This window comes from Temnothorax curvispinosus, unplaced genomic scaffold, assembly GCF_003070985.1.
Source record: "Temnothorax curvispinosus isolate PA1 unplaced genomic scaffold, ASM307098v1 QBEX01014632.1, whole genome shotgun sequence".
Taxonomy (NCBI): domain Eukaryota; kingdom Metazoa; phylum Arthropoda; class Insecta; order Hymenoptera; family Formicidae; genus Temnothorax; species Temnothorax curvispinosus.
Window position 1 is genome coordinate 1 of NW_020224412.1, and position 12,556 is coordinate 12,556.

The window sequence follows — 12,556 nt, forward strand, 5'->3', positions numbered from 1 at the left end:
AAGTAATTTTATGTCATGTTTTGTAAAAAAACTATAAATTATTAAGAAATTTTTAACATAAACAAATATTTAAAAGGCTATATCTCTGGAAGTATTTATCACAGAAGGTCAAATAAAAAATCATTTTAAAGATAATTTAATAAACTTCAAGAAACATGTGTATTTTTTAAAAAAAGATAACTTGAAAGTCCGCCATTTTGAGAAGTGTACTTAAAAACCGTTTCTTTTACGGATATCAAAAATACTATTAGTCGTATGCAAATCGGTCAAAAACCAAAATAATGAAAATGTAATAACCTTTCTATTTGATTTTAACAATTTTTTGCGTAGGACTACCCATTTCCGACTTATATTGCGAGGAAATATTTATTCTCACAATTTCCAAAAGTCAACATTTCATTTAAACTGTAATATTTCCAGAAATATTAGTCGCGTGGTATAACATAAATAATGCATTTTGTAGGTAATTTAATTATCTTTCACTTTCATTGTATGCATTTTTTACTTTCGGACAGCCAGAACTGAGATATTTTGAAAAAACACTCGAAGAAACAGCTCTTTCCTCATTTGCCCGATGCTTCAAAAAATTCTATCTTGGGAACTAATGGTCGTACGAAGTTTTACAAAAAACCAAATTGCGAGGAATTTTATCAGCTACATTTTCGCTCTGAATGTTTTTTCTCGTGAAACTAATAATTTTCGAGTTATTCGCAAAAAACCCATTTTTGTACTCTTTTTTTCAAGATGGCGCAGCCGGCTCACGCTCTATGTATGGGGACTTTTAGTATGTTTAAAAGAACACTAAAATGAACCTGTATACCAATTTCCAGCTTGCCGGCAATTTTTTCATTCAAACGCTCAAAAATAATCTAATTTGACTGGGCTATTTACAAAAACATACAATAGGGTAACTCCGGTATATACGCTGCAGCTAAGGGAATCTTAATTTATCGAGTACTATTTACTATGTTTAAGGCAAATAAAGTATACCAATAAAAACTTTATACTGTCTACTATTATAAAGAAAATAGAAACATAAAATATTCATTTTTTGTATTTAATAAAAAGAACTTAGAAACTCTTGCATTTTTGCCATATATCCCAGAAGGGTGGGTTATATAACATTCATGGGTAAAATATATTATGGGTAAATATACTAATATACTAATAAAATGTCATAATAAGTTATAAAATATTTGTAAGAAGTTTATTAAGATGTAAGAATGATAAACAGATTATAAAGCTGAAAAATTTTAGAAGGAAAATAGAAGAGCGATAGATGCATTAAAGATTATTGTTATACGATCCAAAAAAGAAGGAAAAAGAACGTAGGAGATTTCGAGTTTTACAAAGTATCCGTATTATTGCATAAATCCCTCATGCTAACTTGCCGTATATCCTAAACACAGGAGAGATATACAAGATATTAAGTTAAACAAAAAGTACAAGAGCTATGCAATTGTATTTTGCTGTATTCTATTATTTATTATCTCTCTACACTTATGTATCATGAAATAACCATTAAAAACCTTTTCCCTACAGTAATTATTTTACGTAGGCCGTAATACAAGATCGCGCTTCTTACTACGGTGAGAAATCAATTCAAATCACGACAGTTTTGTTAATATTAACAGTAAAAAACTGAAATTACAACACAATACTAATATGGCATAAAGGCACATAACAGAATAATTGTGAGCAAGTACTTTCATTTCTTCTATTTTTTTTGACATCTGATCTGTGGCGTAAAACCCCTCGCGGCGTAAAAGAGTTACCCTATAATAAAAAATGTTTTGGATGCATCCATATGTAACTTTTTAGTATGTTGTTTATAAGGTTTCAGTATATTTGTTTATAAGGAATAACAATAATTATAGTAAATACTTTCACTTTTTTTATAAAATTACAGTATAGTTAAGAATGTATAGAATAAACATACTAGCATTTTTTTATTTTTTGCAATGCAACTTTTTTATCAGTTGGTGTAAAGAAAACACATTGTTACTTTTTAAGAAAGACATATGGTTGCATATTGCAAATTACATAATTTTTTTGCCAAGCAACAATTTTTTACACCAATTGATTCATTTTATTATTCTGTACATAAAAATGTTAAAGGTACAGTTACCAAAAAATGAATAGTTTATGAGGTACTTTATATTTCGTCAAAATGTACCAGAATAAAATATCTTGCAAACTGTTAATTTTTTTACAACTATCTTAATACTTTTATATGTAGAATAATTAGAAAAATCAATCAATTAATAGACAGGCAAATAAGAGTCAGGCGCGGTACGTAGAGCGCAAGTACTGAAATTAATAGTTACAGAGTAACATATTAAAATGTATATAATATACATATACATATATTCCAAACTAATAGACTGCGCGCCGATTATTTGTCGGACTTAAAACACAACTATCGTTGGAAAATTGATACCCTTCCCACCCCAGAATTAAATCTACGCGATTTAATTGTTTAAAAACTGTAAAGAACTCATTGCAAAAAATATTACCTCAGCCAGGATTCGAACCTGGAACCTCCCTCATTCCGTGAAGGGCGTCGTACCAATTCGACTACCGAGGCATGTGGTAATATTTATTGCAATAACCGGTTAATATATAATATTAATTTATATAATATTAAAATAACATATTATATACATTTTAATATGTTACTCTGTAACTATTAATTTCAGTACTTGCGCTCCACGTACCGCGCCTGACTCTTATTTGCCTGTCTATTAATTGATTAACTTTTCAAGAGTCTAATGACATATTAGAAAAATCAAATTATGAAAAAAATAATAAGATTCTATTTTAAAAAATGACGATGACCTTTATGTGACCTTAAAAAATTGATTTATTCGAAAATTGGTTTTATCATTATTTGTCCTCTTTAATACAACTTTTGTCTAAAACGTTTTTTCATATCTTCCATATTTTTTGAGATATTTGCCTGGGGCGTTTAAAATGGCATACCTTACATATAAATATATAAATATGTAAACTATTAATTTTTTAATTATAACTAACTTAAATTTTTATATGTAGAATAATGAGAAGAATTATATTGTATGAAAGAATCATACAATTCCATTTTAAAAAATGGCGATGACTCTTATGTGACCTTAAAGAATCGATTTTTTCAAAAATTGATTTTTGATCAATGATTGGTTTATTTGTGCCTCTTGATATCTTAACAAAAACAGATGTAATTATCCTGTATGATTAAAATATTGCAAAAATGTTGGAGATACTGATTAAAAAAGTGCAGAAAGAAGAAGAAAATATATAATATTTGAAAGAGATTATAACACAAGAATAAGAAAAAAAAACAGATAACAGTAGAAAGAAAGAAGGAAGAAGTAATAAGAAAATTATTAGATAAAGTAATAAATATACAGAAAAGGCTAATGATAAATACGGGATAAAAGAAAGAGAATGGATGTTCTTAAATGAGAACTTTGAAAATAAAAGAGGATGGACAGAAAGAAGTAGAAAGAAATATCTGGACAGAAGAAGAAATTGAGTCATATTAGGAAAGATGTGAAAATTGTACATGCATACAAACAGAGATTAAAGAGATTTGAAGGGAACTGAATTAAAAAGTAAAGAATTTGATTACAAAATTATGAAAAAGAAAATACCGTGGAAACTAGGAAAGAGGAAATGTCATATTTAAGAATAAAAAAAGAGAGCTGAAGGAAAAATTAAGAAATATGAAAAAGAGGAAAATTAATTGAAAAGAATAGATTTGGAAAAGGAAGATGTATACAGTATGGTGAGGTAAAGGAACAAACTTGAAAAAGAAGAAAAAAGGGTAAAGTTGATAAGAATAGAGATATATAAATAAGTATATAAATCAAAAGAAAAGAGAGAGAGAGAATATAGATGAGAACATAGAAATAGATAGTTAAAGTAATCATTTCTGGGATAAGTTAGAGAAGACACAGGAGAAAGATGGATAATGGACAATAAAAACAAAAGGATGATAAAAGGAAAGAAAAAGACAAAAGAGAAGTAGAAAATATAATGAAAGAAAAAATAATAAAATGATTAAAGAAATTAAAATAAGGAAAGAAGTTGGGAGATAACGAAATAGAGAATGAGACATAAAGGTGCCGATAATAGAAAAAGTATTCCTGAAGTCACTATAAAGAAGATAGAGAAATTTTGAAAGTAAGGAATAAAGGACCAATAAATCCTAAGAAAGACGAGCAAAGCAATGTTAAAAAGTGTAGGAGAGTAAAGGCCTCCGCACAATGAAAAATATAAGGAACAAGGAACAGATATTAGCTTATTAGAAAAATAAGAAATCAGGAATAAAGTTGGTGTAGCATTAATACACGGCTTCCGATAGGTTTTTAGTACTAATGGATACTACTCCGTTTCCGGCGCTATCGTTGAGTGACACGTGTGTGAGTGACGAAAATCAAGCAAAGAAGAGTGTGAGAGAGTGTATGAAATAGCAGCGAGTGGGTGAAAGAGAGAAATAGAGGAGTGAGAGCGTGTGTGAACGGACACAGGTCAAAGGGAGAGGGTAGGGTTAGGTACAGGACAGAGAAAGTGGCGTAAGGGCAACGGTCAGGCAGGTAGGCACGGAATAAATCAGAAGAGAGGGACAAAGCGTATAGGCGGCGATGTCACGCGACATGCGTGGGGGCATAGATTAGTATATAGATATAGAAACAAAAAGAACGGTAAACATATTTAGGTATAGAACAGCTGGAGAGATAGATATTACCGAGGGAAAATGATGGAAAAAAAGGAAAAGCGGCAAGATTGATAGAATTAGAGGGAAGAGAACAGGGGAGAGAAGAGGATGTACATGCAACGTGGATTTAATAAAGAGAAAGAGAGGGGCGATAGAAAGAGGGGAAACAGAAGAATGGCTTTTCAGCAGGAGCAAAAAAATGCAAAGATCGCCGCAAAAAGAAGGCAAGGAAATTACAGAAGACGAAAGAAGTTGGATAGAAGAGATAAAGAATGAGGTAAAAGTTGAGATGAGAGAAGGGATAAAGGAGATGCAGGAGATAATGAGAGAACAGGGGAGGGAATTTAGACAAGAGCTAGAAGTTTTAAAAAGACTCATAAAAGAGAGAGAAGAAGAATGGATGAGAGAAAAAGAAGAGATGAAAGAGAGAATAATGGAAATGGAGAAGACGCTATTAAAAATAAAAGAGGAGGGAATAGGAAAAGAAGAGGATGTAAGAGAGAAGGGATTGGAAAAAAAGCTAAAGGAGATAGATAAGAAATTAGAAATGAGAGAGAGAGAAGAAAGAAGAAAAAACATAGTTATAAGAGGTACAAAGGAAAATAGGAACAAAGTAGAAAAAGAGGTTAAAGAAATTTTAAAGGAGGTAGAAATAAAGACGCAAGTGAATTGTAAGAAGGTCATTGAAGATGGCGGAGAGGGAGGTGTAAGAATGACAGTAATAGGTCTGCAGGGACTGGAACAGAAAAAAAGGGTCATGATAGAGAGAAGAAGACTAAGAGAAAGAGGGATAAGAATAGATGATGACCTGACATGGAAGGAGAGGAAGATGAGATAGAATTTAGAAGACATTGCAAGACAGGAGAGAGGAAAAGATAAGAGAGTAAAGGTAGGATATGGAAAAATTCAAATAGAAAGAAAATGGTGGAAGTGGGAGGAGGACGAAGAGATATTGCGAGACAGCGAAGGGAGAGTGTGGAAGAAGGAGGGGGAAGAATAAGAGAAACAGAGGATGGAAGCAATCCAGAAGGGGACGATGAAAGTAAAAAAGAGGATGAAGAAGAGAATGTATGAAAAAAGGACCAAGATGAGGATAAGGCTTATAGAGAGAGAGAGAAAAAAAGAAAGACAGGAAGGAGGAGGAGATATGGAAGGTGGCTTTCTGGAATGTGGCGGGTACAGCAAACAAGGATAAGGAGTTCTGGGAAGGGATAAAGGAATGGGAAGTGGTGATAATGATGGAGACATGATTGGATGAGAGGGGATGGGAGAGGATCTCAAGCGAATACAGATAGAGAGTGCAGATAGCGACCAGGAAGAACAAAAAGGAAGGGTGAGTGGAGGCATGTTATTAGAAATACGGAAAAGAATAGAAGAGGTAAAAGAAGAAAGAAGGTTGGAGGAAGAAAAAAGAAAAATCGAATGTAAGATAAGAGTAGGAAAAGAAAATTGGAGAATAATAGGAATATATGTAAATAATGATATAGACAGGAAACTGGAAGGCTTGAAAGATTGGACGGAAAAGGGAGAAAAGGAGGTAAGGACTATAATAGGTGGAGACTTTAATGCTAGAACGGGTGAGGAAGGAGGATGGGAAGAAGAGGAAGAGGGAAGAAAGGAAGGAGGAGGGAGAAGATCAAAAGACAAGAAAATAAATAGGGACGGTAAAAAACTATTGGAGTACATAGAGGAAAGAGGATGGATGATATTGAATGGAGGCGTGAAAGGAGATGAGGAAGGTGAATTTACATACACAGGAGGGAAAGGCGAAACAGTTATAGATTACGTTATAGGGGAGGAGGAAGTTGGAGAAAAAGTGGAGAGACTGGAAGTGGGAGAAAGAGTAGACTCAGATCATCATCCATTAATAGTATGGGTGAGAGATAAGCTTAAGAGAAAGCAGAAAAGGAAAGAGGGAGAAAGAGAAAAAAGGACAGGAACATGGAGCGAGGAGGAAAAAACGCAATTTAAAAAGAGGTTAGGGACGATAGGAGGAAAATGGGAACTACAAGAAGAAATAGAAGTAGGAATGTCAAAGGTAAGAAAAGTAATAGAGGAGAACGAAAATGAGGATGGAAGAATGGCTAACAAGAACAAAAGAGGGTGATGGGATGAAGAATGCAGGGAGAGAAAGAGAGAAGTGAGGAGAGAACTGAGAAAATAGAGGAAAGGTAAAGGAGAGGTGGAAAAGTATAGAAAAGGAAGGAGGGAGGGAGGGAGGGAGAGGGGGAGAGAGAGAGAGAGAGAGAGAGAGAGAGAGAGAGAGAGAGAGAGAATGAGAGAATGAGAGGGAGGTAAGCCTTAAAATAATAATTAAATTTATATTGTGCGCAACTTGTCTACGATAAAGATGATGATAGCGTGTTTATTCGTGATTTTGTTATTCTTTGCGATTAGATATTGCATATATAATTAAAGATAATGAACAAAAGGTAAAGAAAGAAACAGCGAAAGAAAGAGAGAAAGAGAGAAAAATAGAAAGAGAGGCAGGTAAGCCTTAAAATAATAATTAAACTTATATTGTGTGTAACTCGTCGATGATTAAGTTGGTGATAACATGTTTCTTCGTAATGATTTTTCTCCACGATTAGATGTGATGATAAAGTTAAAGATGACGAATAAGAAGTAAAGAAGGAGACAGAAAAAGAGAGGGAGAGGGAGAGAGAGAGAGAGAGAGAGAGGGAGAGGGAGGTAAGCCTTAAAATAATAATTAAACTTATATTGTACGTAATTCGTCGACGATGAAGATGGCGATAGCGTGTGTGTTCGTAATTTCTTCGTTCTCCATGATTGGATATGACAAAGTTAGATGACAACTAAAAGAAAAAGAAGAAAAGTCGAGAGAGACAGAGAGAAAGAAAAATAAAGAAACGGAAAGAACAAGAGAGAGAAAGAGAGGGGGGGCGGGGCCGGGGAGTTAAGAATTCACTTTCGTAATCAGAGATAAAAAACATGTTAAAAATTTTGTACATAAAAATTGTACGTATTTTTTTTTAGGTTTTTAATTAATTATTAAAAGTGTATTTATATCGTTGCAAAAAACATGAAATTAATTTAAATAAAGATTTTTCTGTACAAAGTCATTTGAAAGTCATGTTGTTATGTATATACCGTTAAATTTTTCTTAATGTGTTATTATTAAAGAGCAATAGCGTTGCAAATGTTGTTTTGTGTAATGATATACAAAAAAAGCTAAATAGCGCGCGCGTAGCGCGCGCTTGTATTGTTCTAGTATATTAAAAAGTAAGAAAAGAAAGAGATACCACACCTTCCTAAATTGATGAATCTGTAATCTTTTATAACTAGATTAAAAGATCATGTTGTTACATGCTTCTGATATCCGAACTGATAGAAATTCAATTTTAGTACTTAATATATAATACAAACGTTATAAAGTTACAACGTTATACGTTGAGTGCGGTTGAACATGAGAGTGAGTTTGTCGATCATCTCTACGGCGTTCTTGGTGGCGTTGTCCATGGCCGTCATACGGCTGGACTGCTCACTGCAGGCGCCTTCCTTCATCGAGGCGAGCGAGAATTCCAGATAGCTCTATATTACTTCTTCGTCAAGTGAATCATACACCGACAGCTTCGGTACAGTAACCATTCTTATCGAACAATGGTAGATCATCAATCACGTACGATACCACGGACTTGAACTTGTTATATACTATGCGTCCAGAGCCGAAGGAATAACTGTAAAAGAGTAGCCATTATTTATATTATTTATACGACGTTAAAAAAGAATCTACAACTTATATATTCAAAAAAATTTATAGTGAAAAAATTTATAGTGAATAATCTCAGCTAATACTGCAAATAAACTATTTAAATTGTATAATTAGTTGCGTTGTGCTATCTGGGATACCTTTAATTTTTCTTCAAGACATCAATTAACTGACCCATGCGAGCATCCATAGACTCGATACTCTTCCGTGCAATTTCAAGTTGCTCCTCGCGCTGTTTCTGCTTCTCGGCATCAGTGGTTCTTCGATATTCCATCGACTCCACCCTCCACTCTCCAATTTCATCGAGAACGTTGGATTTACTTTTCTTCTTCTTTTTCTCAGGTTCTTCTTTACAGTCTACATCCGTGCACATTTTATCCAGAACGGGACGCCTGTTGGAGGCCAGTGCAACGGGCTTGACGCATGGCTTTTTGCCTAAAATTTCATCTAATTCTTCATAAAATGGGCATGTCTTGGCCTTTGCACCGGACTGCATATTGTTGTCTTTGGTTTCAGTGTATTTTTGCTTTAACTCTCATTTTATTTTTAACTGATCTAAAGAATAATGTGTCTTTTTAAGTGTATTTAGTTCCTCGGCAACTATTTTCCATACATCATCGTTTTTCATTAAAGTGTTTGCGAACAATTCTTGATTCGCAGACCAGAAGTGTATGAGGTTTCTTACAACCAACTGATCTGTCCATATTGCAACTGCAAAACAAAAATGTTATCAGTAAATGCAACATGACAAAATATATGTTTTAATTGATATAATATAGGTAGTAATAATGATAGCAATAAACTGATTTTCACCATTTGAAGCAGTTTGGGTTTTGCTTTTCTTCGGTTGTGAATTGCCTTCAGGTGGAAGAACAGTAGATAAAGTCGAAGGTTGAACAATAGCAGCTTGTTGATTATCCTCATTTTCTTTTGAGTTGTCGAGAAAAGGACTGTGCTCACAGTCAGTTGTACTGCTCATGCAGGCCTCTGTATCAGGCAGGCAGACCTCGATCAAACTCTGATCTAATGTAACAAAACATTGTATTATATATTGTATGATATATTTCTTAATATTTATATGTACCTTGTAGATTTATAGCAATGTTATATCCTCTAACGCTCCGCATCATGTTCCCTGCTACGTCTCTGAGATACACATGCAGGCTTGGATTAAAAACGGGAATCGTAGACATATTTTTTTATGCGTCACAAATGCACGCTGATACAATTGTCGTTTAATACTAATTGTGTTTTGTTAAAACAATGGTTAAGATAGAATCAGAAGTATCAAACAATAGTGTTTAGTAAAAACCGAGAGATGGCGCCATTCGTTTGGGTGAAAAAGGTATAGTCTGGAAGATGTTGTTACAAAAGAAGAAATAAAACTGCCCATTTTAATTGTAAAATTAATTACTCTATAAAATGAACAATTAATTCGTAATTAATTAATCAGTTTGGAAATTGCAGTCTAAGTCTCATTATTTTCAGACTATTCTGTAATAATAATAATAATAATAATAATAACAAAATGATTTAATTACCTTCGAAATGCAGACTCTACACTCGTGAACATGCACCGCATTTCGCAGAATGTGGAAGGCGAAGTGCATCTTGTGATTATCGAAAATTTGACCGGCCCTTTCAATTTCTTTGCACGTTACTTGTATGATGACATGTATCAGCGCGAGCGTATTTGGCGTTTTCCTTAATCCATTTCCCGGTAATATCGTCGTTAATGTTAAAGACTGTGCGGCTAAAAAATTACAACGCAATTTAAAAAGATTGCATATTATATATGTTCAACAGTAGAGAAATCGTATACTCTTCTCAAAGTTATTAATCATAATTAAATAAAGTGTAGGTTTTTAAACGTAATCTTACCAACGTTACATTTTGTTGTGAATGTCGCTAGCAATTTTAAAGCAGACGTTGACACTGTTTTATTTAACGCTATTCAGGCCCATAACTTGTGCACCACGTCCGCTAAGCCCTCTTTCGTCAGGGTTTCTTTAACACGTACATCTCTGCACATGAAGTTCATCAGAGGTATGAAGGTACAATTCACATCGTGCAACAAAGGATGAGTCTGTGCAATAAAAATAAGATAGGTTTTTACAAATTCATACAGGAAATTATGATCGAAATTCCATGTATTAAAGTCTTTCCCTGCCTTTTTCTCCGCTTGCTTTTTGTAAAGCTCAAACGGTTGAAGATTCAGCTCAACATACAATTCTTTTAGGATCATTAACGCGGTCTCGGGAAGATTACCCCGTATGCCGCTCGCTTTGCCTTCTTCGACACGTATAGTAAATTAGTAAGGGCACCTACAATAAGATCTTTATCCTCCGATTGTTTGCTGCTTTTTTTGGATTTCGTGTAACTATGAGCGATGAAAAGATGCAGTAACAGTTCACATAATTCGCCTCTTATGGTAGTTTGTCCTTGATCTGGTAGCTGATCGTCTTTCGTACGCAAATCTTTCTCGCTCTCGTTTGATTTTCTTGAATGCACATTCGCGTCTCTTATTGATAATTTGTTGACGTTCGATATATCTCGCAAACCACTATCTTTGCTTTCGATCGAGACATGTGCCACATTAGTATTGAGCACGGTTTGTAATAGAAAGGTACCGCTTCTTCCCAAGAAATCTTTTTGAATCTCGTGGGACAGTAGAAAAGCTAAGGCACTAATGGCGCTCATTCTCAGATCAGTCGTAGAGTCCTTTATCGCAAGACAAATGGAAGCCAGGACCGTTTCAGGCCCGCACAATTATAACGCGCTTTGAATGGCTTCTTGAATGGGAAAATGTTGATCCTCCGTTAACGAAAGCACAGCCACGAAGATGTAGATTTCCGTCCAAAGTCTGTTACGCAGGTATATCAGGTGCAGTTCGGCAGACTCTAAGGAGATTAATATATGGAACGTTGTTTAAAAATCAAATTATACATTTTGTGACGAATAAATGTTCAAATACATACGGTATAAATCGATATTTAAGAAGCAAAATAGAATATAAAGCGAGTCCGGAGAAAAGAGTACGACGGCTGCGTACTTGTTGCTATGCGTGATGCAATTTGTTAAAACTGTGCAGATGCTGATGTACATTTCCAGCGTATCAGAATAATGACTCAGACTCTTCCTTCCTGCTCCTGATATCCTTCGAAATCTTAATCAAACACCTTAAAACGAGAGATCAAATGAGACAATATAGGTGAAAAAAAAGATAATCCAGCGTTATAGATTTTTCTACATACATACATACCCGAATAAATACTTATATATCGATGGAATATTCGTAGACTTGTCGTACAACCTGGTGTTGTCCGACAAATATTAAATTATTCAATAAATTACAAGCAGCTGTAATAAGCGAAGGCGTCGCTACTGATTGCAAAGGATTGTCCACATCTGTTATTTCCGAAACTCTGCCGGAAACTGTAAGAGAAATAAAGAATTTAAAAAAATATAATTAAAAATAAAAATTATAGTATATAACTAAATAATATAATTACAGAGTTGTAATTCATTCTGACAGTTGTATAAGTGCGATACGGTGCGCGGTACCAATGAAGTGCAACTAGATTACAAATTTGCCGTTGTTTCCTTGACATTCCGACTCTTCCGCATCTAAAGTAGTCGACGTATAGATATTTGAACACAGAACGCTGATTTCATGATAGATGTTGCATTGCTCGGCATGTATCAGGATAGCTTGTGGTTGTAAAGAATCATCCTGTATAAAAATATAATTTTCTAAAGTATGTACATAGCTTCAATTTGTATTTCAGCAATTTAGAAACGTAAGAAAATATGAGTATCGTTTATATAATATTAATTAAGATAGAGAAATTTAACACATTTTAAGACTAATGCTTTCTCGACGTTTACGATTTAATAATATATCGTGCTCTCACACTTACACAAAGTGAAAAGTCATAGAGTTGCAGTTTTTGAGGATGTTGCAAAACGCGATACACGCTTGTTCTCTCACTAAACAAAATTCGTCCCTGCTTGTGATGTACTGAAGAAGCAACTTCTGTAGTGGCTTTGGCATATCAGATAAGAAAAGTCATTGACGAGGTATTTTGTGACAATGACGATGACGACGA

General features: G+C 34.0%; 2 protein-coding genes across 4 annotated transcripts; both read right to left on the reverse strand.

Moving 5' to 3' along the window:
• Window positions 1–8,144: 8,144 nt before the first annotated feature.
• On the reverse strand, window positions 8,145–8,967 carry LOC112464857. Its single transcript, XM_025032106.1, has 2 exons — window positions 8,588–8,967; window positions 8,145–8,415 (listed from the first exon to the last, which is right to left on the reverse strand). The coding sequence occupies exon 1, from the start codon at window positions 8,941–8,943 to the stop codon at window positions 8,590–8,592; it is 354 nt and encodes a 117-aa protein (XP_024887874.1). The 5' UTR covers window positions 8,944–8,967; the 3' UTR covers window positions 8,145–8,415; window positions 8,588–8,589.
• LOC112464855 lies at window positions 8,957–12,528 on the reverse strand. Of its 3 annotated transcripts, none has more exons than XM_025032103.1 (9): window positions 12,368–12,528; window positions 11,960–12,180; window positions 11,710–11,882; window positions 11,500–11,626; window positions 10,329–11,347; window positions 9,989–10,200; window positions 9,532–9,593; window positions 9,261–9,470; window positions 8,957–9,158 (listed from the first exon to the last, which is right to left on the reverse strand). In XM_025032103.1, the coding sequence occupies exons 6-9, from the start codon at window positions 10,027–10,029 to the stop codon at window positions 8,983–8,985; spliced, it is 489 nt and encodes a 162-aa protein (XP_024887871.1). In that variant the 5' UTR covers window positions 10,030–10,200; window positions 10,329–11,347; window positions 11,500–11,626; window positions 11,710–11,882; window positions 11,960–12,180; window positions 12,368–12,528; the 3' UTR covers window positions 8,957–8,982. The 3 variants fall into 3 exon arrangements, 2 of the variants coding, with proteins under 2 accessions (XP_024887871.1, XP_024887870.1); XM_025032102.1 differs by having other exon boundaries at window positions 9,532–9,611; window positions 11,426–11,626; XR_003041959.1 differs by lacking the exons at window positions 8,957–9,158; window positions 9,532–9,593 and having other exon boundaries at window positions 9,385–9,470.
• Window positions 12,529–12,556: the final 28 nt, after the last annotated feature.

Excerpts from the sequence above, each read along its gene's own strand:
- LOC112464855 (XM_025032102.1), bottom strand. The coding sequence starts at position 10,029 with ATGCGGTGCATGTTCACGAGTGTAGAGTCTGCATTTCGAAG. Across the intron at positions 9,612-9,988 it reads GTAGAGTCTGCATTTCGAAG|CCTGCATGTGTATCTCAGAG; the intron begins GTAATTAAATCA and ends TTTTAATCCAAG. Across the intron at positions 9,159-9,260 it reads AACCCAAACTGCTTCAAATG|TTGCAATATGGACAGATCAG; the intron begins GTGAAAATCAGT and ends TTTGTTTTGCAG.
- LOC112464857 (XM_025032106.1), bottom strand. The coding sequence starts at position 8,943 with ATGCAGTCCGGTGCAAAGGCCAAGACATGCCCATTTTATGAAGAATTA.